The 24,869-nt window shown below is 51.3% G+C and overlaps 1 protein-coding gene across 6 annotated transcripts in view; it reads right to left on the bottom strand.

The window, feature by feature from the left end:
• Window positions 1-24,851, bottom strand: part of NCKIPSD (NCK interacting protein with SH3 domain) — a 59,284-nt gene extending 34,433 nt beyond the window's left edge. For 2 of the 6 annotated variants that reach the window (XM_062008640.1, XM_062008645.1), the window contains exons 1-2: window positions 15,824-16,049; window positions 14,978-15,073 (exon numbers count right to left, since the gene is read on the bottom strand). In XM_062008640.1, coding sequence (XP_061864624.1) covers window positions 14,978-15,073; window positions 15,824-15,994 — 267 coding nt within the window. In that variant the 5' untranslated portion in view covers window positions 15,995-16,049. Of the gene's footprint in view, window positions 1-37; window positions 203-14,484; window positions 14,543-14,977; window positions 15,074-15,823; window positions 16,050-24,209 lie in introns of those variants that run through there. The other 4 variants (XM_062008644.1, XM_062008643.1, XM_062008642.1 and 1 more) reach the window with 4 other exon arrangements.
• Window positions 24,852-24,869: the final 18 nt, after the last annotated feature.

Raw genomic sequence — 24,869 nt, 5'->3', positions numbered from 1 at the left:
AGATATGTCAAGGGACAATGAGATACATGCAACCCACCACTGCACTCTTGTACTTCCTGAGGTGGAAATGCTTCATCCTGAGTCTCTCCAGCCATGCTCAGACCCCATTAACTGGCCACGATGATGAGAATTGGCCACTGATTCCTCCCTCTTATAATTCTGCGCCCTCCAGTAACAAGAACACGTCTCAAGCCAAAACACTCTAAGAGGATAAAAGCAAAGACAGAAGTTTTAAAAATAAAACAGTCAACACATACTTACATAGCTTGCCATTCTCTGTTGCCTTAATTCTTATAGTTCGAGGCTTCAGGGGACTTCTCTGGCTCAGCCTGGCCCCAGGTGAGCAGCCACCAGAGCTCAGTTTACCTGTTTAGCATCCTTTCTGACACACAGTTATCAAGCCAAGTCAATAGCTTCCATGGTCAACATTGCATCTGTGCAGGTGAAATGTATGTTTCTACTTACAGATATGTACATACAAGTTATACACACACACATACATTACAGTTACCAGCTACACTGAGAAAGAAAACTACAGATAGTTTCTACTTTGATGAAAGCTCAAGATTATGAACCAGGAAAGAAAGACCCTGCAGTTAAGTGCTACCAGCTTTCTAGCACTTACGACATAGTAGCATTAAAAACTGTAAAAGAAGCCCAACAGTACAGGTTGTGCCAGTCTTTGCAGAGTCTTCAGCTCAGTAGCCCAGAAAAGTTGCTTCAGATGCCATTTGCTCCCCAAGATTCAGGACAACTCCTACATCACTTGCATGCAACTAGCACAGGGTCATAAGAAAGCCTCTTTATTAAGTATGATCAAAAATACAACTAATTTCTAGCTTCCCAGTGTGCTGTGAAGACTATAAGGTGCTAGTCTCAGCCCATCATCGACTGAAGTGGCAAAAAGCGTGAATGTGGGCTGAAGAAGCTGCAGGAATACTCTTGGCAGTTCATCAGGTCTGCCAAGCGTTGCCAGGACAAGGGGCAAGGACAGAGCTCAAAGGAAGAAATGAGCCTGGGAAACTGTGCAAGTTCTGGCTGCTCTCCTGGCATTCAAGAAGGAAAGATTCAGTTTTCCCCAAAAATCTGTTTCCATGGCAGAAGTTGCAGGAAAATGCTGGAAGGGTGACAGTCATGTGAGAAGCAGGACCAAGAAATTAAAATTTCTGCTGTGGTCAAGAGAACTCTCTCCCTTCCCATTCACTTCCACCCTGGAATACATTTCCTGGACATGAGGATCAAGTAAGTAAAGTCTTCAGAGGTCAGGCAAGAAATAATGCAAGTAAACTGGAGATTCAACTGATGTGCAAAGAGATGCAAAATAAGAGCACATATGAACATTAGCTGAAAGGGACTTCAACCCTGCATGCCAGACTGGCACTGATTTCACAGCATGGAGTTACGTGTTTGAGAAAGAAATAACAACTCATCATTTACCTTGCAAGGGAATTTATGATTTATCAGCTTCTCTTCTAAAACCCTCCCTCTCCCATGACCAGCCTTGTGGCAAGGGACACAAGGCAGCAAACTGCAGTTTGAAGCTCTTGGAGCATGATTACAGCGTTCCCTAAACCTGAAACAATGGACAAATCGTAACGCCTCTCTGGACTCAACAGGAAAGGGGAGACTGGAGAAGAAAATCCACCTATCATCTTGGCCCAAGAGAACATGGGAAAGCAGACCTGGCAGTGGGCATGGGCATGCAGCCCATGAACCCCAGACAGGCTGGAAGAAGGGGCAAGGAGGGTGGAGAGGTCACCACCCAAGGGAGTGCAGAAACCCTAGGCACAAATGACTCGAGTACACATCCAGGTGGGATTTGAAAGCCTCCAGAGGAGGAGACTCCACACCCTCCCTGGGCAGCCTGTATCCGCTGTATGAACAGCCATATGTACTGCCTTAAAGCCACTAATGAGGGAAAGGAGTTTCCATGCTCACAGGGCAAAATCATCAGCTAGTTTTATTTCTGGACAGATGTAAATTGCACAAAATTGAACCAGACATAAATCCCCAGGATCTTTTTTAGCAGCAGCAGTATCAGAGCTGCCAGGTCTGGCTCAGCCAGTGCTCCTTCCTGCAAAGCTGTCACTGCAAAGATTAAAACCTGCCTTGCATTACCATGAGCAAACCTGAGAGAGGCCTTGGAAAGTGCTCTGCAAACAACGATGATTCCAGTCGGAAGGATCAAAGGCAGTTTGCTTGCTGCAGGATCAGGTAACAGTCTGCCTACAAAATAATTTTCCTGGCTCCTGCACTCTGCACACAGAGCAAACGTTGGCTCTTCTGCCACAAAGGGATGCAGCTCCCCCTGCACATCCCAAAATAAGAATACAGTATGGCAGAATCAGCCACCACATTAACTCATACAGAAAACCCAGCATTTCTGTAATGAGCATTTCTCTTCCAGTTCCTTGTGCATCTTATCCAAAATGCACCACTTATCACAGTGATGTGATTGGATCAGATCTGCAACCTACTGTAATAAAGTGACCCCTAAACCACCATATGGAAAAAGATGCGTATTTGTTACCAGGAGTAGAGTTCCTCCAAGCAACAGCAGAGTAACAGCAATCAGAAAGGCTGGGTTTGCACTGTCTCTCTGCTCGAAGAGAGACGCTCTGTATTCCCATACAGTAAGGTTTGTTCCAAGGTGGAGGGATCACTTACAAACAGTCCTTTCAGCATCCTCCCTTCACACAACTCCCAAGCACATCAGATAGACCAAGGTTCTTGAGGACTTCTTCCACTAACGATCTTTCAGGCCAGGAACACAAGAGAGCAAGCACACTTACAAAGCTTCTCCAAAGTAAGTGCCAAAAACCTCCCTCATTTCTATATAATAGTCTCACAATACAGACCTCATCAGCGATTTCCCATCTGTCCACAGCCCCTCCTGGGTCACAGGCACAGGTACTTGAAATACCAGTACTGGGAAATGTCAGCATACCCAACCACCTTCTCCCCAACATTTTCAGGCTGTACAGACCAGCCTCCACCGATGTGGACCAAGCACAGCTTCCCTGTACTGGGCAGATACTTCCCAACATGGGAATCCCAAACAACATTCCCACTCAAGTAGAAGGGCATGTCATCTACCTCCATCTGTCATCAGCAGTCCTCATGACTTTAACCAGAGTACAAAATACTCGTTAAGGAAATTAAACAAGGAGTATGACAGCAGGGCTCCAGGTAAAAAAAATAACCCTCAAACACTCTTTGGCTTTCAGGTGGGCCATTGTAAAGTTAAGGCAAGAAGGAACACCTCCTTCTGAAAGAAATCAGACATCTCTCTTGCTCCTCCACCATGGATTTTGGTATCTATCTATTTCGACACATTCAGAGTAGTGCTATTGGGATGCTATTCTTGCTTTTGGCTTATTGGTGCTACACATAAAATTTACATGAAGTTAGGAGTGCCAGCTAATTATAGCAAAGCCATTTACAGACTGTTGAGGGTGCAGCTGCACAGCAGAAAGGGAGAGGGTACCAGAGGGGCTGAAATACTCCATGTGGGCTGTGCTGTCAAGAGCTAGATCATGTTAATTGGCCACAGACAAAATACCCAAGTATGCCAATGTGCTTGTTAGCTGGGAGCTGCTCCTGCAGGCACATTTTTTTCCTGGTAAAGTAGATGTTTCTGCTGAAGCAGTCAGCACTCAGACACTCACCAAACCCAGAGAGTCAATGCCACTGAGCTTCATTGGGTCAATGATAAAGCCAATGCTAACTCATGTCCAAAAATAACCAAAGATACCACTGATATCTATAGCACCGTCTAACAAGTGTTACACGCCTGATCATAAAGACAGAGCACAAGCCAAAAAAACCCACAGAAAATTGTGAACTAAAGATCCTGCAGCCTCCTGAGTTGCTTTGTGACTGGCAGGCAGTGGGAGTGGACAGCACATGATTTTTATGTGCTGCAAAACTTAGACTGACGGTTTGCGCTGACCTACAAAAGTACCTTGAGGATTGAAAGTTTAGCTATGCTTATCTGAGGAATGAGGCTAACATGCTGTTATCTCCAGATTTGTTCAAGAACAAACTCTGGGGTTTGTTTAGTGGGCTTTTTTACCTTCCAAAAAGATTAAAGGGTTCAACTGGATTTGCTGACATTTTGCCTACAAGTAAGCAAGAGATGAATCATGGAAGAAAAGCAATTCATTAGTGTCCCACACTATTTGGAGGGAAAAAATAGCCTACTGCTCTAGCTGCAAGTTATAATCTCCTTTTGTGGCTTAGAGTGGTACTGGCTCCCCAGAAAACACAAAGAAATGGGAACAGGAGGGGAATGTCCTCTTAGGACATTATGCTACAGGCAGCAGAAAAGTCATAATCCCGTTTTCCTCACTTCCTGAGGCAATGAACAAGAAGTCCTGCACTTCTTGGACTGTTCACTATTTGAGCACTAAGCTTTCAGCTCACACACCTTATTACAGCAGCAATTTCTTGCCTTCATACGCCACATTCACCTGTGTCAGCATCCACCTCGCTCAGCAGCATCAGCGAGGGCAAACTGCTCTCTTTCAGCAAATCTCCGTCGCCCATGTCCAGTGGGATAAATCCCACAGGAAAGGAGACCAGAAAGGCCAGGACTCATCTCACCTTCACCCAGCCCAGCCAGTGGCCCCTCCACGCAGGAGGTGTGGTGCAGGACCCCTCTAATGCACAAGGCCACTATAGGGCACAGAAGGTGCTGGAAGCTGCCCGACAGCAAGTAGGAAGCTATAGCAACTCTCAAGCTACATGGTTTCAGAACCTATGTGCCTGCTGGCTTTCTCACATCCTTCCCCCCCCACCAAACTCCAGGTCAGGCTTCATTGCTCATAGCTCCCCACAGCCCAGTTATGAGAGGTTTGGGTGTTCCTCCACACCTGGAGTCACAGGAGACCAAGCATTGCTGACAGTGGTTTTCTTGGGAGAACCTTTTTGCTCAGCTATTAATAGTATATTAATAGTGTTTTAAAGCTTTTATAGCTATCAGAGCTTGCCATCATTTTGAGATCTTAAGCTTCTGAGTGAGAGCTGAAGCATACAGCCAGTTCACACGTGTTCATGCACATAAAAGTCTCAGATGCTGGCCTCTCACTGGGCAATGCTTCTAAGGCAGCTGGAGACTGTAAACAAGATGACACTTCCCAAATCTGGATGCTGGGGGGGTTTCTTTCCATCTCTGACGTAAAGAACCATACTGGACAGGCCCCTTGGTAACAATTCCACAATTACTTTAATGCTGCTGCTATGTCTTGTCATTAAGCTAACAGAAGACAGACATAGAAAATCAATTCAAAAAACAAATTAAAGGGGATTTATTTTTCAGCTTAAATCAATATTTTGGGGTAGACAAAAACTTGCATTACTTAGAACTTAGCACTTGAAGGGACATTGCTTTTTTTGATGTCAAATGGAGAATGTCTTCAGCTAGAAACACTTTAATTCAGACAGGCTCAGGGAAATCCCTAAGCTTCTGCATTAAGTAGGTAATGAATTTTTAAGATCATCATTCTTACTTGAGGTACTGGGTTTTCATGCAATTATTCTTTTTACATGGAGAGAAATGTGGGCTTCCCTGATATTTCCCACATATTCCTTAGGGACACCCAAGGCTGGACATAGAGGGAAAGGGACCAGGGACCTGCCTTCTGGCATGTCACTTGTGAGTGATTTATGACCTGGGCATAGCACTCTCGAAACCATGGTGCCCTCTTCATCCTCCTGCAAACACATCCTTTCCTCAGGAGCAGATGGAAAAATGGTATCCTCAAGTAGCCTGGAAAACCACAGAATTCAACGAGTTTACCCAAAAAGCAATTGGCACCACACCAGACTGAGAGGCCCTGAAGGTTTGCATATGTCTGCTTGATGGGGAGCTTCAATTTGATCTCTTTAGGCAGCCATCTGGTTTTTACAGGAGCTGCCACAGTTCTCCATACAACCATCAGAGCACAAGGGCACTGACTTGAACTTGCTCCTCCACCCTGAAAACCTGTCCACCACTATTCCCATCTTCCCCATGGGAGCAGGTAAAAGTCATCTGCATGGTCCATTAAAGCTTTCTTCTGACCTCCAGAGACGAAGGATGCAACCCAGAGGCTCAGTGAGAATGAGAGCAGTAGAGCTGGAGCAGTGGGAGATGACACCAACCGCATTAGCAGCTGTGGGGTCTCGCCCCAGGAGCAAACCCCATGGATAGGCACATTCAAGACCTTTTCATCAAGACATCATCCCAGCTTCGAGAGGTGATTCCCTCCTCCTTGTAGGCCAGTGTCTATTTGTGCAGTGCTTGCCTCATCCCTTTGTTTTATTCAGTATAACAGAAGGTTTGGAGCTGGGCCTGCCCTCATGTTTCCATACTACAAGACACTGCCCTTGTTTGAGGTAGAAAAAAAATCCAAGAAATAATTAATAGCTATTACTTAGAAGAGACCTTAATTGGAACTTGGAACTAGCAATTTAGCAAGAAATGACCCACAGCCTGCAATTATCTAGCATGCTCAGTCTGACAGCTTGATTGACATATTTCATTTTTTAAATTAAACCTCTTGAGCAGCTGAACAAACTAAAATATCAGCCTATGGTGGCACCTCCAGATCACAGGCACAAAATGCAGCATCTCACAGAACACCTTCATGCACACCGCTCCAGCCTGAGCAGGAAAGAGGGACAAAGCAGTGCAGATGGGACCCCATCAGTGTGACAGCAAAAACAGACACCTATCCAAGAGGACACCTCACTAGCATGAAAAGCAGGCTGAGCTGGAGGAATGGGCTCACTAAACTTGCAGCTGGGTGATGCTGCCCCTTGAGCTGTACCAGACGGACTAAAGGACAGAGGTGGGCTTCCCAACTCAGTAATCAGCTTCCAGGGAGGAAGCAAGTGACAACTTCTGCTAAACAACTTCACCAGGCAAACAAATAACCAGGAAAAACAAACCCATGAACTTCCCACCTCACTCTAAAAAGCACACACTGCCAAATGTTTACTTCCCCTTCTTGTTTAAGCATTATGACAAAAAAGAGAAAACTAATAGTGCTTTGTTCCCTTGCAAAGGAAGCAAACAGCTCTGCCAAGTGAGCTCTCAGGGCATGAACTCAGACTAGCTAACCCAGTGAAGCTAATACTCCTCTCTTGCTGCAAGGTGGTGAGTCTTGTGTTTGGGATAACTCTTGTTTCTCTGTTAGCATTGACATTGCTTTGCCCACAGCTGTGCTCAACACTCTTGTGGCAAGAAAGCAATGGGGAGTGGAGCTGAGAGGAACAGATGCAGTCATGAATCGTATCCTGTGTTCCACTTCTCACATGACAAGCTTCAAAACCCTTCTCTTTAAACTGAAAAAAAAAAAAACCACCAATAAAAAGGTTTTGCCATGTGATAAATATCAAGATAAATTAATCTTGACAAATCCCTCCTGTAAAGGTCAAAACTTTATCCATGAGCCACTGGCTGAGGACACAAAGTGATGCTCCCCCAGAAGCAGGACTGGGACTCACCACAATTGCTGCTGCAGCCCACAAGCAGAGGCAGTGAGGGTGGTCAGGGTCCACAGGATGAAGTTCCAATGGACCTAACCAGATCATCATTTCCAATGACAATTTTTCCTCTACATACAACATTTTGCCTCGCCAGATGCAAACTCACAGAAAAGGCACAAACTGAGGTCCTCCAATAGTGCTGCTGCCCATTTCTCTCTGCCACATAGCATGGATCAAACTGCTTCTTGCAGCCCAATAGCAGCAGCACTTGGCAGCAGCCTCAGCAATCAAGCTCAGTTATTTCTCCCGGGCCTTGCAACACAGCTTTGTCACTCCACTCACTAGGCCAGCCCTGGAAACGGGACCTGCTTCCCCATTGAGGTTAGCATCCATCAGCACAGCTGCAAAGGTAGCAACAGTAAGCCTGAGCAGCAGCATGTCACCAGCCCCGCTGGACCAGCATCTCTTCCCAGTGGCACTGCAGCTGCCTGCACCACATTTACTCATCGTGAACCGCTGTCCAGGACAGGCAGCAAGTGACACAGGCAGCCCTGGCCCAGTCTCCTGGCCAGGCACCAGGCTGCATGTCACTACAAAGAGATCAGACATGAAAAAACAGGGCAGGTCTCCTGGTGAGAGCCTGGGAACCAGAGCTGATCTCCTGGTCCAACAGCAAATGTTTCCAGCCCTCACAGGCCTTCCAAGTTCACATTCAAATGCACCTCTTCAGTGCAATAAATGGAGCCAACTGTTACTGCCATGGCCAAGAAGAAAGCCTCAGTTTAAGGTTTTGTCTGTAGAAGAAATGCAACAAACATGCATTTTCATTTAAAAATCTCTGCAGACAGAGCTCTATTCAAACCTGTGGCTTGTAAAATTCTGGTTGTAGCATTGGCCATGCAGGATGTCAGCATCGAGAAGTCCAGTTTTTCTGTGGGTTATCTAATGCTATAGTTGCACACCAAGGCTCCTCGTCATTCTCTCCTTATAAACCCCTTCTGGAATGTATCCTTTCTCCAGCTCCCAGACTGACAGCTTACAGGCTGAACACATAATCCTGGCTGGGAATGCCAAAGATTAAATCCTCGATGAGGGAGTGAAGCTGGGATGCTCTTAAAAATTGTTTGTTTTGATGGAAATCTCAGCTATATAAGTAAGAGAGGAAAAAGAAGCTCTGGCTGTTGCAGAGCCAGAGCTAGGACAATAACAACCACCTCAACAGATTGGTTCAGCTGTTTTCGATGTTTCAGACACTGACAGATGTAAAGACTCATTTTACACCATCCCCATGGGCATTAATATGCCCCAGATTTTACACAGGATCTTCTTAGGTCAGCCAGCAACCATGATACAGTCTGCTGCTTTTGTCAAAGCCTTTCCTAGTGCACAGGCTGCTCTGACCACAGAGGTTACTCTTCTCTTGCAAGGACTCTTCATGTCGTTTTCCCATTACCGCTAACACCAGCACATTTTTCTCCAAGGACAAGCAACATGAATTCCTCCCTGCTCTTCAGTGTCCTGCTCACTCTGTACTTCACACAGAGCAACAATCAAAAGATCCATTTCCATGAACTTCCTGGTTTATTGGTTACAATACAAATATCTCCTCCCGTGACTGTTTTTTTTCCTACTAAGAAAAGTTCAACTGATGGGATGTTGGAAATCTCAGAAGGAAAACGAGAGTAGAATCACAAGGGTTGTACAAAATAGAGCAGGTGCAACTCAGCAAGCCCAGAGATGCTCAGATCTTGCATTCAAAGACATCTTTCAGCTCCCTTTGGCTCTGAAAGGGCAGCCAAGGCTGAGCTGTTGGTGCCCTGCTCAAGGTGAGGATGGCATAAGGTTGATCTTCTGAAGCATCAGAAGACAGTGATGGCTGAAGGCAAGACACCTTCCAGGAGGCTTGTTGTGTAGCACATCCACCAGCTTGACTTGCTGTCAGTACTTATTTTAGAGAGAGGTATCTACACAGTCAACAGCTGGCTTTCCCATGGTCTGACAGCAATGTTGATTAGCTTAAGTTCACATCAATTAAATTTCAACATTAATGAGAAATTCAGCAGAGTCACATCCTTCCTGTGGGGCCTCTTGCTCACATCCACACTTAACAGGCAAGGGAGCAAGACCTGGTGAAGAAACCCACAAGCATGGAGACCTACAGATTGCAAATTCATTCAAATCTGATGGCAGATTTGAACAGAAACCAGTCCCATGTGTTCATCACAGAAGCATTTTGCTCAATAAATACACACCATTGTTATTACTAAAGACCTTTTTCCTGCAAATGAGGCAAGAGGAGGGGTGTCTGTGTCTGCTGTTTGCCAGCATCAGCACCTCACCAGCTATTTTAAACAGATGTTCCTAGTTCAAACCTGGCAGTTCTTCCCTTTGCAATGAGAAGTTGATCATCTCCCAGATGTAAGCCAAGGAAGGAACACCTTCTCCTGTTGAAAAGCGTTCAAAAAACCCATACAGCAGGCAGCCCAAAAACCCCATGAATTTAATCAGTCAAATTGCATGATAACAGCAAGTGAAATACTCAAGGCAAGACCCCAACTAGGAAGCTGGGGTGAAAACAACCTGGTAGCTATTGCAACTCTGTGGGGAAGCCAAAAACCAGAGCATGTCTATCAGCTCCAGGCAATCGCCCCTCCAAAGGCCTAGAAGAAAAAGGCACATTTCGTCTTTCCAGTCTGCCCCCTCACCTTGCCACTCCTCCAAGGCAAACACTGTCACATTGTTCAAGAGTGGCTGTGGGCTCTCAGACATCTCCCCACTTCTTTCTTGCTTCTGTCCAAGACCCTGAAACAGGCTTAACATTCCCGGCCCAAAGCAAACCCATGGGGAGCACCCCCACTGCCACCAGTGTCACCCCAGCCACACTCAGCCATTATGCAGCTGCAGGAACAATAAGCCCAGGCTGTCAGCGTTGCTGATACACAGCATCCAGGTCACATCAGGCAAATTTTATCTGGTATCAAAAAGCCTAATTAGTTTTAATCAGAGAAAAAGTGAGAAGAACATGTCTCCACAGCCAAGCAGAAGCAGAGGTTAAAGATCATTAGCGTATTTCTACTTTAATCATTCTGAACCGTGAAAGAGTGTAGAACTTCTGGCTAAAACGTTGAGCTTTAGCCACAGTAATTAGAAATGGTTATAATTCCCCTGACTGTGTAATTTAGTCTCAAGGATAAAACTTCATCTCAAAGCATTAGCAGCTCTGACATGGCAACATTTCTGTTACTGCGACAGCCCAGATTAAAAATGCTTGGTTCTTTCAGTTTCTTGCATATGTCAGGAAAGGCAGCCTCAGCTGCAGAGCACTACCAGCTGCTTATTCTCCAAAATAAAACTTTATTTTTAGCCTAAGTGCTTATTTGGGATCAGTGTGAGTATTGCCATTACGCTCTCACACCCATTGAAAGCTCCAGCAAATCTGCAGCCTATGACAAATAAGGATGCAGGCTCCAGCACAGGAGATGATCTGTACAACTCTGTATGATCATCACCTCTGTTCAGGAGCAATGAGACAAACTGCCAGGGGTCAGGAGCACTGAGTTTGAAGCTGGATTTTACATAGACGGAGAGAGAGACCCTTACAGCAAAGCACAATTGCCAAAGCTTGGTTTCCCGTAGCTGGGGATTTGCTATCAGAATGTCTGAGCATTTGATTGACACCATACAACCAACTCTGTGCTCACAACCATCAGCATCTCCATGCCATCGTTGATAGGTCTGACAGCACCTGAGCTACTGCAGCTCACTGCTCCTCAGCAGTCCTACACTGCACCAGCTCTAGTACGTGCTGCTCCACCACTGAACCAACACGGCTGCTATCCTGGCAAAAAAGCAATCCAGTTAGAAACAAAGAGTTTTCCAGCAAACCACTGACTGAACTGAGAGTGGGGCCAACAAGGGCAGAAGCATCATGGGGGAAGGCTAGACCTGGGCTGAGAGTGAGATGTGGATCAGGCTGGAGTTGCAGCTGGGAGTTGTCAGACCTGGGCTTTGAGCCCTGGCATGCCCTGGTCTGCAAGGAAAGTGGCTCCTACAGTGCCTCACTGCACAATGCACTCAAAAATCACATCCAGGCTACAACATAAACCCAGACAAAGGGGTTTCCTGCAAAGAGAGAGACCTCAACATTCACTCCTTTGCAGAAATCTCTCTTCTCTTTGCAGTTTGAGAGGTGAAACACTACTCCTGCACCCGCCTGGCCAGGACTACCTGGCTGCTGCTGTGCACTTGTTCGTGCCGCAGAATTTCAAGTTGTTGCTAGGCTACACAGAGCAGTCTCTTATTTTTATCACTTGTCTGTTTATTCTTGCAGAAAAAGATATGGCAAACAGCAATCTAAGACATTCTCCAAATGCTTGTAATACTCTGGGCAGAGCCCCCATTTTCTCATCAGGTGGTCCAAAAGCTTGTTGGCCTTCAGCACAGGCACTTCCACACTCAGCCCTCTTCTCGCTCCTCCAATGTGAGATTGGACTGACCAGAAAATGTCTCATCTGAACAGAGACTCTGAACCCACATTGCAAATAATTTTGCAGTTACTCCAAATAAATATCAAGTAATTTTGAAAAGCTATTAATAGTAAATTCAAAGCTATTTCCTAATGGCTTAATACAGCTGAGCAGCTGACTGGCAGCAGCCAGCATGCTAAACCATTCCCACTTCACAGGAAACATCTCCCTGCAACTTAGCACTTATTTTTGCACCCCTGACATTTACCAATACAGCATTTTACAGCTGCCATTCTCCTCCTCGGCATGCAACATTAACACTTCCACTGGTGGGGAATACAGCCTGGGTCAGCAGACAAGAACAAGGCAAGACCTGTCCTGGTGCTTCGTGGAGACCAGAGCTGAAGCAGGCTGCTGCTCCTGGAGGTGGGTCCCAGAGCCAGAAGCAAACCAGCCCCTGCCATGCTCCCTGCCCTAATGGGAGTAGAGAAGTGCTGCTTCCCTGGCAGCCCAAGTGTCACCCGTGGGTTTGGCATCCTCCAGGTCAGCTGCTCGCTTTGTGCTCCCATGGTACAGCCTGAAACCTTCATCTAAAGCTGCAATAACTCCAGACTCCAGTTACAAAATTACACAGCCCATCACAACAATAGCAACACATGGGCTACTCAGCTTATTATCCGCTAGCCTTGGTGTTTGACCCTTCCTGACACCAATGAGCCTTCTGCTCCTAAGGAAGCTTTCTAAATTGACTCTTTTACAGCTTCACATAAAGCTCTGAAAGGCCCATCTCCTGGAGTGACTGTCTGGCTCCAGAAGGCGCTTCAATTTAACCTCCGCGTTTCTCTGCCACTCATACATGGCTTAAGCACCAGCACACAGCTGAAGGCGAAAGAGCAGCCTGGCGCCGACGGGCACCTTTCCATTTGCTCAGAAGCCACAGCACTCACGCCCACAGCTTTGCTGCAGCAGTATCACCTGCACCTTCTGGTGCCCTGGCTTGGCCCTAACCTGTTTCAGAGACATACGTGTTCCTAAGAAGGATGTGTTGGTTTTCCCCCACCCCGTAACTAACCCCCTTTCAACAGCACTGCTGAGCCACAAGGGTTTCAGTGCTAAGTTTTGCCGCATTTGCGACAAAAAGACATCAGCCAAGGACACGCTTTAAATAATAAATGGGATTTTTTTTCCTCTAGAGAAGCCAAGGCATGAATTTCCTGTATCTATGAAAGCTGAGCAAAAAAAAATATCCAACCAGGAAATTGAGAGGAGCTCAGGAGAAAGCTAATGCTCTCCTAACAGCGGATGGCAGCAGCGACAGCAGCCTAGGCCTCTCCCCTGAGCATCCTCTGAGGGCCTGCTGAGAGGGGTTTTGCCATGACTCTTGTGCAACCTATTGCTCACCTGTAACCTGACTGTGCTGCTAAGGAAGCCCAAGGCTTACTTTTACAATGGTGACTCCTGTTGGCCACTCTCTCTCCCTGCTAAGCACACTAACACTAATCATTAGCTGTATCATTTCTCTGTCATGATTGGGGCAGCATTAATTGCCTCCCAAATCTTTGTCACTAATTAGTCTCAATGCCCTTATTAAACCAAAACTGGGTGGCAAATTGTTTGCACTCATCCTGGACACTCAGCTAATGGTCTTGAGCAAGACTTCAGTGAGAAGATGCCTTCTCCCATGAATAAACACAGGCTTGTACATCAGATCAGCTCTTCAGGGCTGGGAGGATGCAACAGCAGAAAGAAAGTAATGGAGACAGAGCATTACTGCAACTGCAGAGCAGCAAACTAGATCCTGCTGCCTCACGCCTCATCAGGCAAGTTCTGGTGCCAGAAACTTAATGGCCAAAAGAGACCAGCAAATGCAGGGAAAGCTCTGCTGTTTCCTGCTACCAGGTGTAAGGGCATTCGGGAAAGTTAACCTGAACTAGAGGAGAGTGCTCACAAAGTCAACAGCAATGCTGCTTTAATATTAGTGCATTACTAATAGTGTCAGGAGTCAGTCTGGCAGGCTGCAAGCTATCCTAAGGCTGTAGCAAAACATAGTCTGAGAAATAAATGTAAAGTTAGTGAAGAAATGCTTTTCCTGGAAGATTGTGAAAACGGTGTGAGCAAGAGGTGGAGAGGTGGAGGAAAGCTGCTCCAGAAGGCAGCCTGGGAGAAGGCTCCCGCACCCACGGCAGCAAGAAGACGTCATGCCACCCAAGCAAATGAAGCAGGGGACTGCAGAGAAGAAACTCAGGAGCAGCAGCCTGGAGCTATGCCACTGTGAGGTTTTAAAGTCTAGTACTTTAACAAGGTCTTTGCTCTGTAACTAAATATCTCCTGTAAACAGCTTAAGGGCTTAGTGATACACAAGATGTCCTCTCCTGTCAGGTCGTTCTGCCAGGATGCAAAATAGGCCCAGCCTCATAGGGAGGTCAGCTCCTGAACCAAGCAGGTGGCAGAGAGACCTGGCGTTGCCCTAACACACATCCAGTCTCCCCAGGTAATGCTCAGCTCACTGAAGCATTCTGCAAAGCACACACCCACACTTACTTACAGGCTGAGTTACTGCTAATCAAAAATTCAATGGCATCTGAAGAAGCATCAGCTGCACACTGAAATAAAAGGGTTTGTCATCATTTTCATCCAAGCATTAAAAGGCCCATTTGTAACACTCACGTGCATTTGTGTGCAGTTACCCATTAGCTGATGCAGAGAGTTTTCAGCATGTGGTTCCCACAGTTAGCCTGAGGCTCACAAGTACAAAAACCCCACAGATCAGCCTTATGTGAAAGGCCCTCCTTATCTTCAGAAGCCTTGTTGTCCCTCAGAAGCCTCTGCTAAACAGTCTCCTGCATTGTACAAGCCATAAGCTACCTCTGCTATGACACCTGCATGGACACAGGGTTCAGCCCTGCAGCTGCAGCAGCTGAAAGGTGCCCTACCTCCTCTGACTACAGTTAGGGCCAAAGCAGTGTGCTCAGACTCTCTGCAATTACCCATACCACCAACTTAGATGGAATCAGTGGCATCGCGGCACAGGCAGGTACCTTAGCTTCTCCTGGACAGTACAGGTCTGCTATTGGTGTCACAGTATGTTGGTGGAAGGAGGATGACCACCCTCTCACTGCCTTCATGGTGCCAGGCTGCCACACAAACAGAAACTCTGTTAGCTGAACAGCTAACACCAAGACGGCCACACAGACACTGCTTACTTACACCAACTGGGGCTACTAGTTGGCAGATTCCAGGGTTATCAAGCCATCACATATGCTCCTGGAAGGAGGATGGCCCTCACCATCTCCCCAGGGCAAAACCTAAGCATTTTTCTGTCTTCCTATCCCAAATCTGCAGGCTCGACACCAGCCCTTCAGTCCCTTGTCTCCTGCCAGTCAGTGCCCAAGGGATTCAGAGCTAGCCCATCTCTGGATGAAACTGCTGAGCTTTCATTTTGTCCCTGATTCGCACAGCTGGTACTCCCTACACTCTGCTCTCCAAACGTGACACCCACAGACAAGGTCTCCAGCCTCTCTTTAAACTTCTCCTTCCCACCCCCAGCAGGAACGTGATATCCCAAGAGGTTCCTGTGTGCTGAAGCCCGTTGCAGCGGGTAACCACCTCTGCAAGAACCGCCAGCCCCGTTTCTCCTCACCACTGCCTGCGGCTCCCCAGGGGCCTGGAGAAGGGCCGGCGAGGAGCCACGGCAGCACACCGGGCTGCTCCATCGCACCGGGCTGCTCTTCCCGCCCGGCACAGACCCGGACCGAGGCCGGCCGCCGCAGCAAAGCCCCACCGGCCGCCCCCCGGGCCCGCCGCCCGCCCGCGAACGGCAGAGGAAAGGGCTGCCCCTCGGAGGGGAGCACAGCAGCCCCCCAAGCCCCGGCGGCCCGGCCCACCTGCAGCCGCTGGAGGTAGGAGGCCGGCGCGTAGCCCGTCTCGCCGGAGCCGGCACGGGTGACGAGCCACCAGTGCTGGTTGCTGCGCTCCAGCAGCAGGAAGGTCTCGCCGGCGGTGAAAGGGAGCGAGTTGGGCTCGGCCGAGCGGAAGCTGTACAGGGCCCGGTACATGGCGACGGCGGCAGCGGCCCGTCCGACCGCCGCGGCCCGGCTCGGCCCGGCCCGGCCCCCGCCGCGGCCCCGCCCCGCGTTGCACCGCCCCGCGTTGTACCGCCCCGCCGCCGCACGCCCCGCGTTGTACCGCCCCGCGTTGCACCGCCCCGCGTTGTACCGCCCCGCCGCCGCACGCCCCGCGTTGTACCGCCCCGCGTTGTACCGCCCCGCGTTGTACCGCCCCGCGTTGCACCGCCCCGCCGCCGCACGCCCCGCGTTGCACCGCTCCGCGTTGTACCGCCCCGCGTTGTACCGCCCCGCGTTGCACCGCCCCGTGTTGCACCGCCCCGCGTTGTACCGCCCCGCCGCCGCACGCCCCGCGTTGCACCGCCCCGCGTTGTACCGCCCCGCGTTGTACCGCCCCGCCGCCGCACGCCCCGCGTTGCACCGCCCCGCGTTGTACCGCCCCGCGTTGTACCGCCCCCTGGCGGCGCGGCGGCGGCGTTCACTGCCCGCGGCGCGCGGCCCGGCCCCGAGCGCGTGCGGCGCGGCAGGGGGCACCAGCGGCCCGCGCGCGGCCGCGGCCGGGACGGAGCTGGGCGTCCCTGTGCCGCCACGGCTCTGCGCCTGCTCCCGCCTCCGGCCCGTCCGCCGCCGCGTCCAGCTGGCGGATTACACGAGCACATCACTTCCCCGCCCCAAATACACCCCCAGTGCCCTCGAGCCGCCCCCTCCTCTGGGCAGCCTGTATCTCGTCAACCGGTGCTACTAAACCCCTCGGGTGCCCGGCAGCCCTGGGGCTGGTCCCTTCCCCCGCAGACACCGGCAGAGCGGGCGCTGTCCCCGCGCGGTGCCCACGGGCACGGTGACCACGCAGGGGGCGGTGTGGACGTGGGTGCATTGCCCGTTAGGCCAGGGGGACTCAGAGAGACGCAGCCCTCCCAGCCCTATCCATCTCCGTGCCTTGATGCCCCATCCCAGGAGAACAACCCTTTGGGCCACCACCCCAAGCAGCCCTGGACCCCCGTGAGCAGCCCCTGCTAACACATCAGCTTCCCTCAGGGACAAAGACCCAGCTCCCAGCAACGAGGGAGTTTTATCCAGAAACCATCAACAATCAAATCCAGCCAGTGCTTGCACACCAACAGCCCCCTGCTTGCTGCCATCGTAGCCCCCGCCCAGACCCCTGATTTTCCCAGTGCTGCCGGTGAGGTAACTCTGAGCTGGGTTACGAGGTCACAATGGAGTTTGGTCCCGGAGTGAGAGGTTGTCTGCGCTCCCCCACTGCAGGTGGGTACCAGGAATTGCCATCATGAGCTGCATCTGGGTACATTCAGGCTGGAAGGTGACAGGGTGCTTTGAATGGGAACTGTGAGATGCAACTGGGGCTGAATCCTTCAGGGGCCTTTGGAGGCTTGGGCTCCATGCCTGGTCATAGCTCCTTTCCACATGCCTGTTGGGGCATTGTGTGCTGTGGGCAAGCGCTAGGCAAGGAGCAGCACCACAGGAGGGCAAACCTTCCCATTCATGGGCTTATTGCTCTTGGATTCACCAGATCTCCAGGAGCTGGAACTCCTCATCTGCCTATGGCACTGCAGCCTCCCACGGCTTCAGCCACAGTGCTTGTCCAGCCTCAGGGGTCTGCTCACAGCCATGGCCCCGCTCCAGCTGAGCCCCAGGCGCTCCCTGGCACCAGCCCAGCTCCTGTTTGTGCTGGGATAACGGCGCTTTATTTCCATGAAGTTGGCAGCACAGGCTGTGCTGGCTGGTGAAGACAGCTGAGGGGGATGCAGGCACCCACCTCCTACACACATGGCAGCAGCACCCTGGCCTCTCCCTCTGCTTGGCATAGCTGGCTCTGCCAGCCAGCACCTGGGAAGGGGCCCAAATTCCCTCTGTGAGGACTCCTGCAAACCTTCCTGCACCTGAGTATGAAGCACCAGGGGCAAAGAGCCTGCGAGGGTGTCGAGAGCCCAGGACAGAATCCTGCTGCTGAGGCATCAGCTCCAAATCACAGGCACCACGATTTATCTTGGACGGGGAGGAGCAACGAGCAAGGATCCCGCTGCATCATTTGCAGGTGACTTTTGAAGCCGAACATGAGACCTGAGATAGCACTGCTTGCATCCCTTGCCCTCAGAGCCACAGGGACCTGGATCACCACGAGCACTTGAAGGGCTCGGCGCGTGCCTGGCAGCCTCTGCTGAAACACAGCAGCCCCCACACAGCCGCTCTCCTCCAGGGCTGTGGAGGGGAAGCGTTGCACAACAGCACTTGGATGATTGAAGCACAAACTTGCCAGCTCCACGTACATTTATATAATTCTGCACCGCCTGGTCGTCAACACATTGCAAAACAGCAGTGGGATCAATCATTCTACTTTTAGGTATACAAATATTATTGTACTCCTGCCTCCCCTCTCTGGGTGAAAAGTCACACAGGATGGGAGGTGCTGCGAGGACCCCAGGCCTGTGGCTCTGGGAACAATGCCATCTGTGTGACCCGTGGAGACTAGGGGTGTCCATGGACAGCATGGAGAGGCACTAGGATGTCTTTTGGGCCTGTTCCTATTTCCTAATGTCCTGGCAGCCCTTCCTCCAGGAAAATCTCATGGAAAGGCAGTGGATAGGACCCCCCAACTGGATGCCTCCCTCCTGCCAGCATCAGCTCTGCCACGGTGCTGAGTGGAGCAGGGCCAGCTGGGGAGGGGACAGTGGGAACCGCAGCCCTGTCTCACTTCTGCCATCTCATGGCACAGCTGGCAGAGGCTGAAGACAGCGCATTGTGCTCTCGCCCACACCAGGGGTGCTGCTGACAGCTGTCACAGCTCACTGGAAGCTGGTCCAGCCACCTCCTCTCAGGAAGGAGGTTTGCAGGTGGGATAGCCATCAAGGCTGCCCCGGACCAGAGGCACCTCTGCAGCAAGAGGGCAAGCAGGGCAGCGGGCTGCCTCCTCGCCCACAGCTGGGCCAGCCCAGACCTTGGTGCACATGGGAGCTGGGTACTGCCTGGGGGTGGGTGGCTGCGCCATGGCAGCCTTCACTCCAGATACACACACACCCCTGCTTTGCTTTAAACAAGAGAGGTGTGGTGCTGGGCTGGCACAGGAGAGGTAGGGACAGGTTTGGGCAGCTCTGCACCCTGTGCCATGTGTACAGCTCCGAGCAAGCCAGAGTGGCTGCCAGCCAGGTGTTCAGCCCCACATCCAGCCTGCACAGGGCATGCACCAGCAGTGCTTACAGATCTCATCCCTCTAACTGTATCTGCTGCCTTGTGGGAAAAGCCTCCAAAAACAGCACTGCCTGCTCACAGCAGGGAAGGCCACTGTGCCAGACAGGAGCACACCCTGCCACCACCTTTTGCCAGGGTCACAAAGCTCCACAACAGAGCCCCAAAACACCAGTGAGAGGCTGCTCTACTGGTGGCTGCTCCCCCATAGACCCCAACATGCAGAAGAGCTGAAGGGGTGATGGGTGGCTCTGGGACCCGCTCTGCTTCTCCTGCCTGCAAAGCTGGGGCATCCGCAGGGCTCCTTGCACAACGTGTCCTGCACAAAGCCCATCACAGGGCTGGCAGGAGCCCAGGCCCCTCCTGCAGCTGGGAGGAAGGAGCGGTCAGACTCTGCCAACAGCTGTGCTTCCTGGAAATGAAGAAGACAGAAGGTCGGGAGAGTTGAGGGGACCGAGGTAGGGGGACCGAGGGAGATGCTGCAAGAAAGATCAAGGCACTGCAGCACACAGCCCTGCCCACCCTGCAGCTCTGTTTCAGGAAAACAAGCTCTCTGGCTTTGCACAGCAGCGTCCTGTTCTTTGTTAAGCTCTCTGCTCGCGTCTTGACCCGCTGAGCCTCCTGCCAGCCCACATACTCTGCCTGCCAGCACAGCCCCTTCCCGGATCTCCTCCCCCAGGGCAGCTCTGCGGGCTGCAAAGCTGTGCTGTGGCAGCAGCAGGGCTAGGGAAACACGGCTTTTTCTGCCACCAGCTCAGCAGCCAGACTCCTTGCCTCACCGTACCTGTGGTATAAAAGCTGGGTGCAGGCAGAAAGCATTTGCATGGTGAGAGAAGAGAGGGAGGAGACCTGGGGTGAGGTGCTTGGTAGCGCTGAGAGTGCAGCCCCACATCTCGGGCTTTCCACACCAACCTTCCCACCGCAGGGCTGCCCGGACAAAGACACTCGTATTCATGTCCCTGACCAAGGCAATGCTGCATTGCCCAACATCACCCTTTTCACAGCTTTCCCTGTTGCACATGTGCTGGACAGGGAAAAGCCATGAAGCAAGGGGTTGCCTTGGGGTGCGAATCCTGGCCCTGGAGGAGCTCCCTTGCTTTCCTTTCAAAGACAGACCGAAGAGAGCCTGTGGGGCCAGTGCAGCCTGTCACAGCTTAGCTGGTGGGGACATTGCAATGCTGCCAACCCAAGGAAAAACAAGAAAACAGAGCCCATGGCCTCATCTGGAGCTGGCAGCCTGTTGTGGTGGATTCCAGTCTGCATGGCATGAGGCTGCCTACCAGCATCACCCTTTGCTGCCTGCACTGTTTATGGGTAAGAGATTGTGTCCCTGCCTGTACCCCTTGTTTGAGGGGGAGCCTTGGGCAGGCGGGTGTGTGAAGCAGGTGCTGGCAGGCAGGAGAGAGGTGCCAGAATAGGGGTCCTCCCCAGAGGAGCAGCGTGCTTGGCATGGTGAGGGCTGGCTCCAGGCACTGAGCTGAGCTACACTGCAGGCTGAGAGCAAAGGCCAGGCAAGAGGCAACTATGGGAGGCCCCTCAACCAGCCCTCATTTCCATACAATTCAGGGAAGGCAGCTTCACCCCCTGGCAGCTCTCAGCCAGGGACACTAACCATTCCAGGTCCTCTGTTCCCTGTGTGGCTCCAGGCTGGCGCACCACTGCAGTTGGCCAAGTGACAGCATGGGATCCTTCGCATCCTGCACCAAGGACAAATCCATGTGTGGGATGGACAGGCATCTCTCCCAGCCCTACTATGGAATCACCATAGAAACAGCTTTAAACCAGGTTTGTAAGGGTCCATTTACACCTACTTGACTTCACCACCATAAGAAACAGCGAAGGCACGGCTGCTTGGCCACACACACACACACACACATGCAGTCCCCAGGGCAGTGGGCAACATGGAGCTGTGAGGGCTCAGGGCCCCTCTGTCCCTATATACCAGGAGCCACCATGTCCCCAGCTTGGGGCAGCAGGACATGCCCTGTTCCTTGCTGAGGCATGAGCACTTTGCAGCCCTGCGGGCAGGGGGTGAGTAGGTCACACTATTCTCCCCTGGGCATGGGTCACAGTGACAACAGGACACTGCCCTGCAGGGATGCTGCTGCCCAGCTACGAGGAAATATTTTGCTGTTGCTGCATAAAAGCCATTTGTGTTTCTTCCTGCTGGCAGGGACCCAGCTCAGGGGAAGATATCCAGCGGCTACTCAAAAGGCAACAGACAGGATGGGATCCTCTGCTCCGGGGGGCATAGGCTGTCCATTGCCTCTTCTTGCTTCTGTCTTGGCCAGTCCCAATGTCAGGGAGGCCACCTACCAAAACACCCTGGTAGGTCCACAGAAGCCTGTCGTAGATCTTGGTTCCTCACCACCACATCAGAACTCAGCTCACTGGAGAAGCCGGCGCCAGCTGCAGGAATGTGTTTCATCTCTGGCCAATTAACTCATATCAATTCCTGGCAGCCACCCCGCTTTTGGGCTAGAAATGACGTATTTTACAGAAGGCGGGCTCTCCCTGGGCCCGGGGACAGTGTAGCACCACACAGGGGAGGCCATTAAAGCAGAGCCACGGGCACCTGGGGCCAAGGACCAGCCAGGCCACTCACCAGCCCCTGAAAATCTCCTGGGGCAGGGTCAAGCCATGCACGTTGCAATCACCCTGGGCAATGGTCTTGCTGGGGCTGGGCTGGCAGGAAAAGGTGGGTCCTCTCCAGCACCAGGAAGCAGCCAGGGAGGAGACCAGACATAGGGGAGCCACAAGGAAGAGGGACGTGCAGTCAGCATCGTCCTCCTGGGAGCAGAGGCTGCAGAGCCCACAGAGCACGGTGTCCCAGCTCCCCGCCCCTGCCCACTGCCTGGCTGAGGAGCTGCTGCCAGGGCTCAATGCTACCCAGGGCAGACTCAGGAGCCTGGCAGTGCCAGTGGGGAGTTTACAGCCCAGGGAAGACCAGACAGGGGGGAGCTGTGCTCAAAGCACACACAGTGAGGGTAGGATTCATCCATGGCTGAGGCAGAAGCACTAGCTGCCACAGCACACATGCCCCAGAGCCTGCTGGAGATTTTCCTCTCCCAGGAGCATGGAAGCTGGGCTGCTCCATCACCATCCCACTGCCAGCCCTGGCAGGGAGGGACACTTCCAGAGCATCTGCCTGCAACATCAGCCTGGCCCTGACTGCAGAAGCCCAGCACCAAGAGAGTTTACAGGAACAGAAAAGCCCTCAAGTCTTTTTCCCAGCCCAGCTGCTGCTCTCATGTTCCTCCAGCACTCCATCCTTGGCCATGCCCCGGCAGCTGGGCAATTCCATACCATGCTCCCCTGACCCATAGGCTGCTTATCCCTGCCCTGTCTCCCCAGGAGCCTGGGCACAGGGACAGCTGGTGGCTGTTTGCAGGAAGGGGCTGTGTCCCACCCCAGCATGTCCCAGACTGGCAGTTATGCAATTGCCTTTCCACAAACACAAGGAACTGCTGGGAGGGATTTGTGCAGAACAGTATGGAAGGAAAACAAACCCATTCTCAACTTGGCAAGAGATGTCATTCAGAGGGACTTGCCATCTGGGTCATCCCTCTTTAACCCTTGAGGACACAGTCTGGGCCACGATGCCAGCAGTTCAGATCAACGTGCAGCAGAGGAAGATTTCTCCTCCTGATTTTTGCCCTCCCAGCTTTTAAAACAACTAATAAAAAATGTCATCTGTTTCTGCTCCCTGCCTCGTACTGCTTCAGACCCAGGAACCTCCCAAGGACCTTGCTGTTGTTTTGCAGCACTGGCACAGCCCCTGCTAGTCCTCAGACAATGTTGGAATTTTTGCAGCACAGGCCAAGGACCAGGTTTCTCTCCCTGCCTCCCTACAGCAGCACGGATTCCACCTGAGGTTTTATCAGTATATAAGGACCCCAAAGTGCTCCAAGTCTAGCTGGTGACAGCATACTGGTCTGAGACCAGGTCTAGACCCAGGCTGAGGGAGCATTTCTGAAGGCAGCTCCCTGCCTGTAGCTGGGGCCCTGTCCACAGGCAGCAAAACAAAGAGGACTTGTTCTGGAAGCAACGTGCATCACAGCAAATGTGATTGTGCTCAGCGGATTGTATGAATTCCCTCCAGAGTTCCTACGTAACACAAGCACATTAGAAGACTTTATCCCTGCTAATTTCAGACTACAAAGTCAAACGGTGTATCAGATGAATCCGCAGAGGCAGGCTCACTCCCAGGCAGCTCCAGGGACAGGCGCCTGCAGCGCCTGCCAAGAGGCTCCTCAGGAGCTCATTAGCAGAGGGCATTGTACCCAAGGAGAACTGAAAAGGAAACATGACCTTGCAGCTGCAGCCCCTCCTCCAGCTCACACCTATGGCACAGCTGGGGGACAGCTGCAGATAGCAGCCACCAATTGCTGACCAAAACATTTTGCAGTTAGAAAGATCAAGAATGGGAAACTCCATCCTCTCCCCAAAGCTTTTCCCAGTCAGTGCCAGGGGCAGCTCAGGAAGCCCTCAGACACACCACAGGCACTGCAGACTCATGAAGCGGCAACAACGGCAAGTTATGGAAAGCCCCTGTGTGCAGACATCAAATAGTGCGGCAAGATGTAAAGCCATCTGTTTTAATGCTGACATCAATTTGTGCCTCGACACTATGGAACCAATAAAATAGAGGAACCAGAACACAGTGCTGTAAGAGCAAAGGTAAAAAAAACATCTCTTCAAAAAGTAGAGACTGGTGACAGGTGAGAGACTTTGATCAGAACTTGACAGCCAACAGCCAAGGAATATGAAACTGAAGCTGCCACTGTAGGTGCAGGGCTATAGCCGATTAAAGAGGACAACCTTCTGCCAGCAGACCTCTGGCCTTCCCACCACAGCCCACCTCTCCTCTGCCCACACAGGCAGCCCCAGGGTGGGCCAAGGGGATGATCCCAGCAGTACCCATTTCCCCACATTCTTAATTTTAACATAAACTTGCTGCTTTATCTTGGGCCACTGTAACATGCAGCGACATCCCCACACTCACCTCAGCACCTCCACATCCACTGTTGTTCTGCACTATCACCATGACGTTACAAGCTCCACCAGGAGAAAAGTCACTTATCTAAAAATGGTTAGATAAATAAATGTTCCTCTCTAAAAAGAGGAACCAGTGGTTTCAAGTCACTCTGTTATTTTTATTTCAGTTCCTTGCTGTCCTCTCACTTTCTGACGCTTCCTGTGTCCCAAGTAAGACTTTAAGCCACTTAGGATACCTTCCAGCTCAGCAGCTCTTCCCTGTGGCTGTCACTGCAGATAATCCTGTAGGAGTTTTACGCATGTTTTGGCTCAGCTTAGATTTTAAAATGTCAACAGCTCTCCAGAAACTGGTGACACAGCACCAGATCTAGTTTACAAGATCCTTGAAGAGGAAATATGTTCCTGCTATCAGTCATATCACTCTGTCTGGAAGTGACCTCCGGAGGTGTTTCACCCAGTCTTCTGCCATTTGGCCTCTCTAAGCCATCTCCTTCCCCCATCTGTGCAGGCCCTGTTGCCATGGCCTCTCCTCAGAGGGTAGGTGCGGTGGTCCCTGGCCAGCTCAGTGGCTCTGTTGGACGTGCTCACAGCTCTCAATGCAAGCCCAGTAGAGATGCTACTGCAGGTGTGGCTCACCAGGCAGCTGAACCTTGGTGTTCACATGTGG

The sequence above is a fragment of the Colius striatus genome, chromosome 15, assembly GCF_028858725.1.
Source record: "Colius striatus isolate bColStr4 chromosome 15, bColStr4.1.hap1, whole genome shotgun sequence".
Classification (NCBI taxonomy): domain Eukaryota; kingdom Metazoa; phylum Chordata; class Aves; order Coliiformes; family Coliidae; genus Colius; species Colius striatus.
Note: the sequence above shows the minus strand (reverse complement) of the source record. Positions and strands in the feature narration are given on the sequence as shown.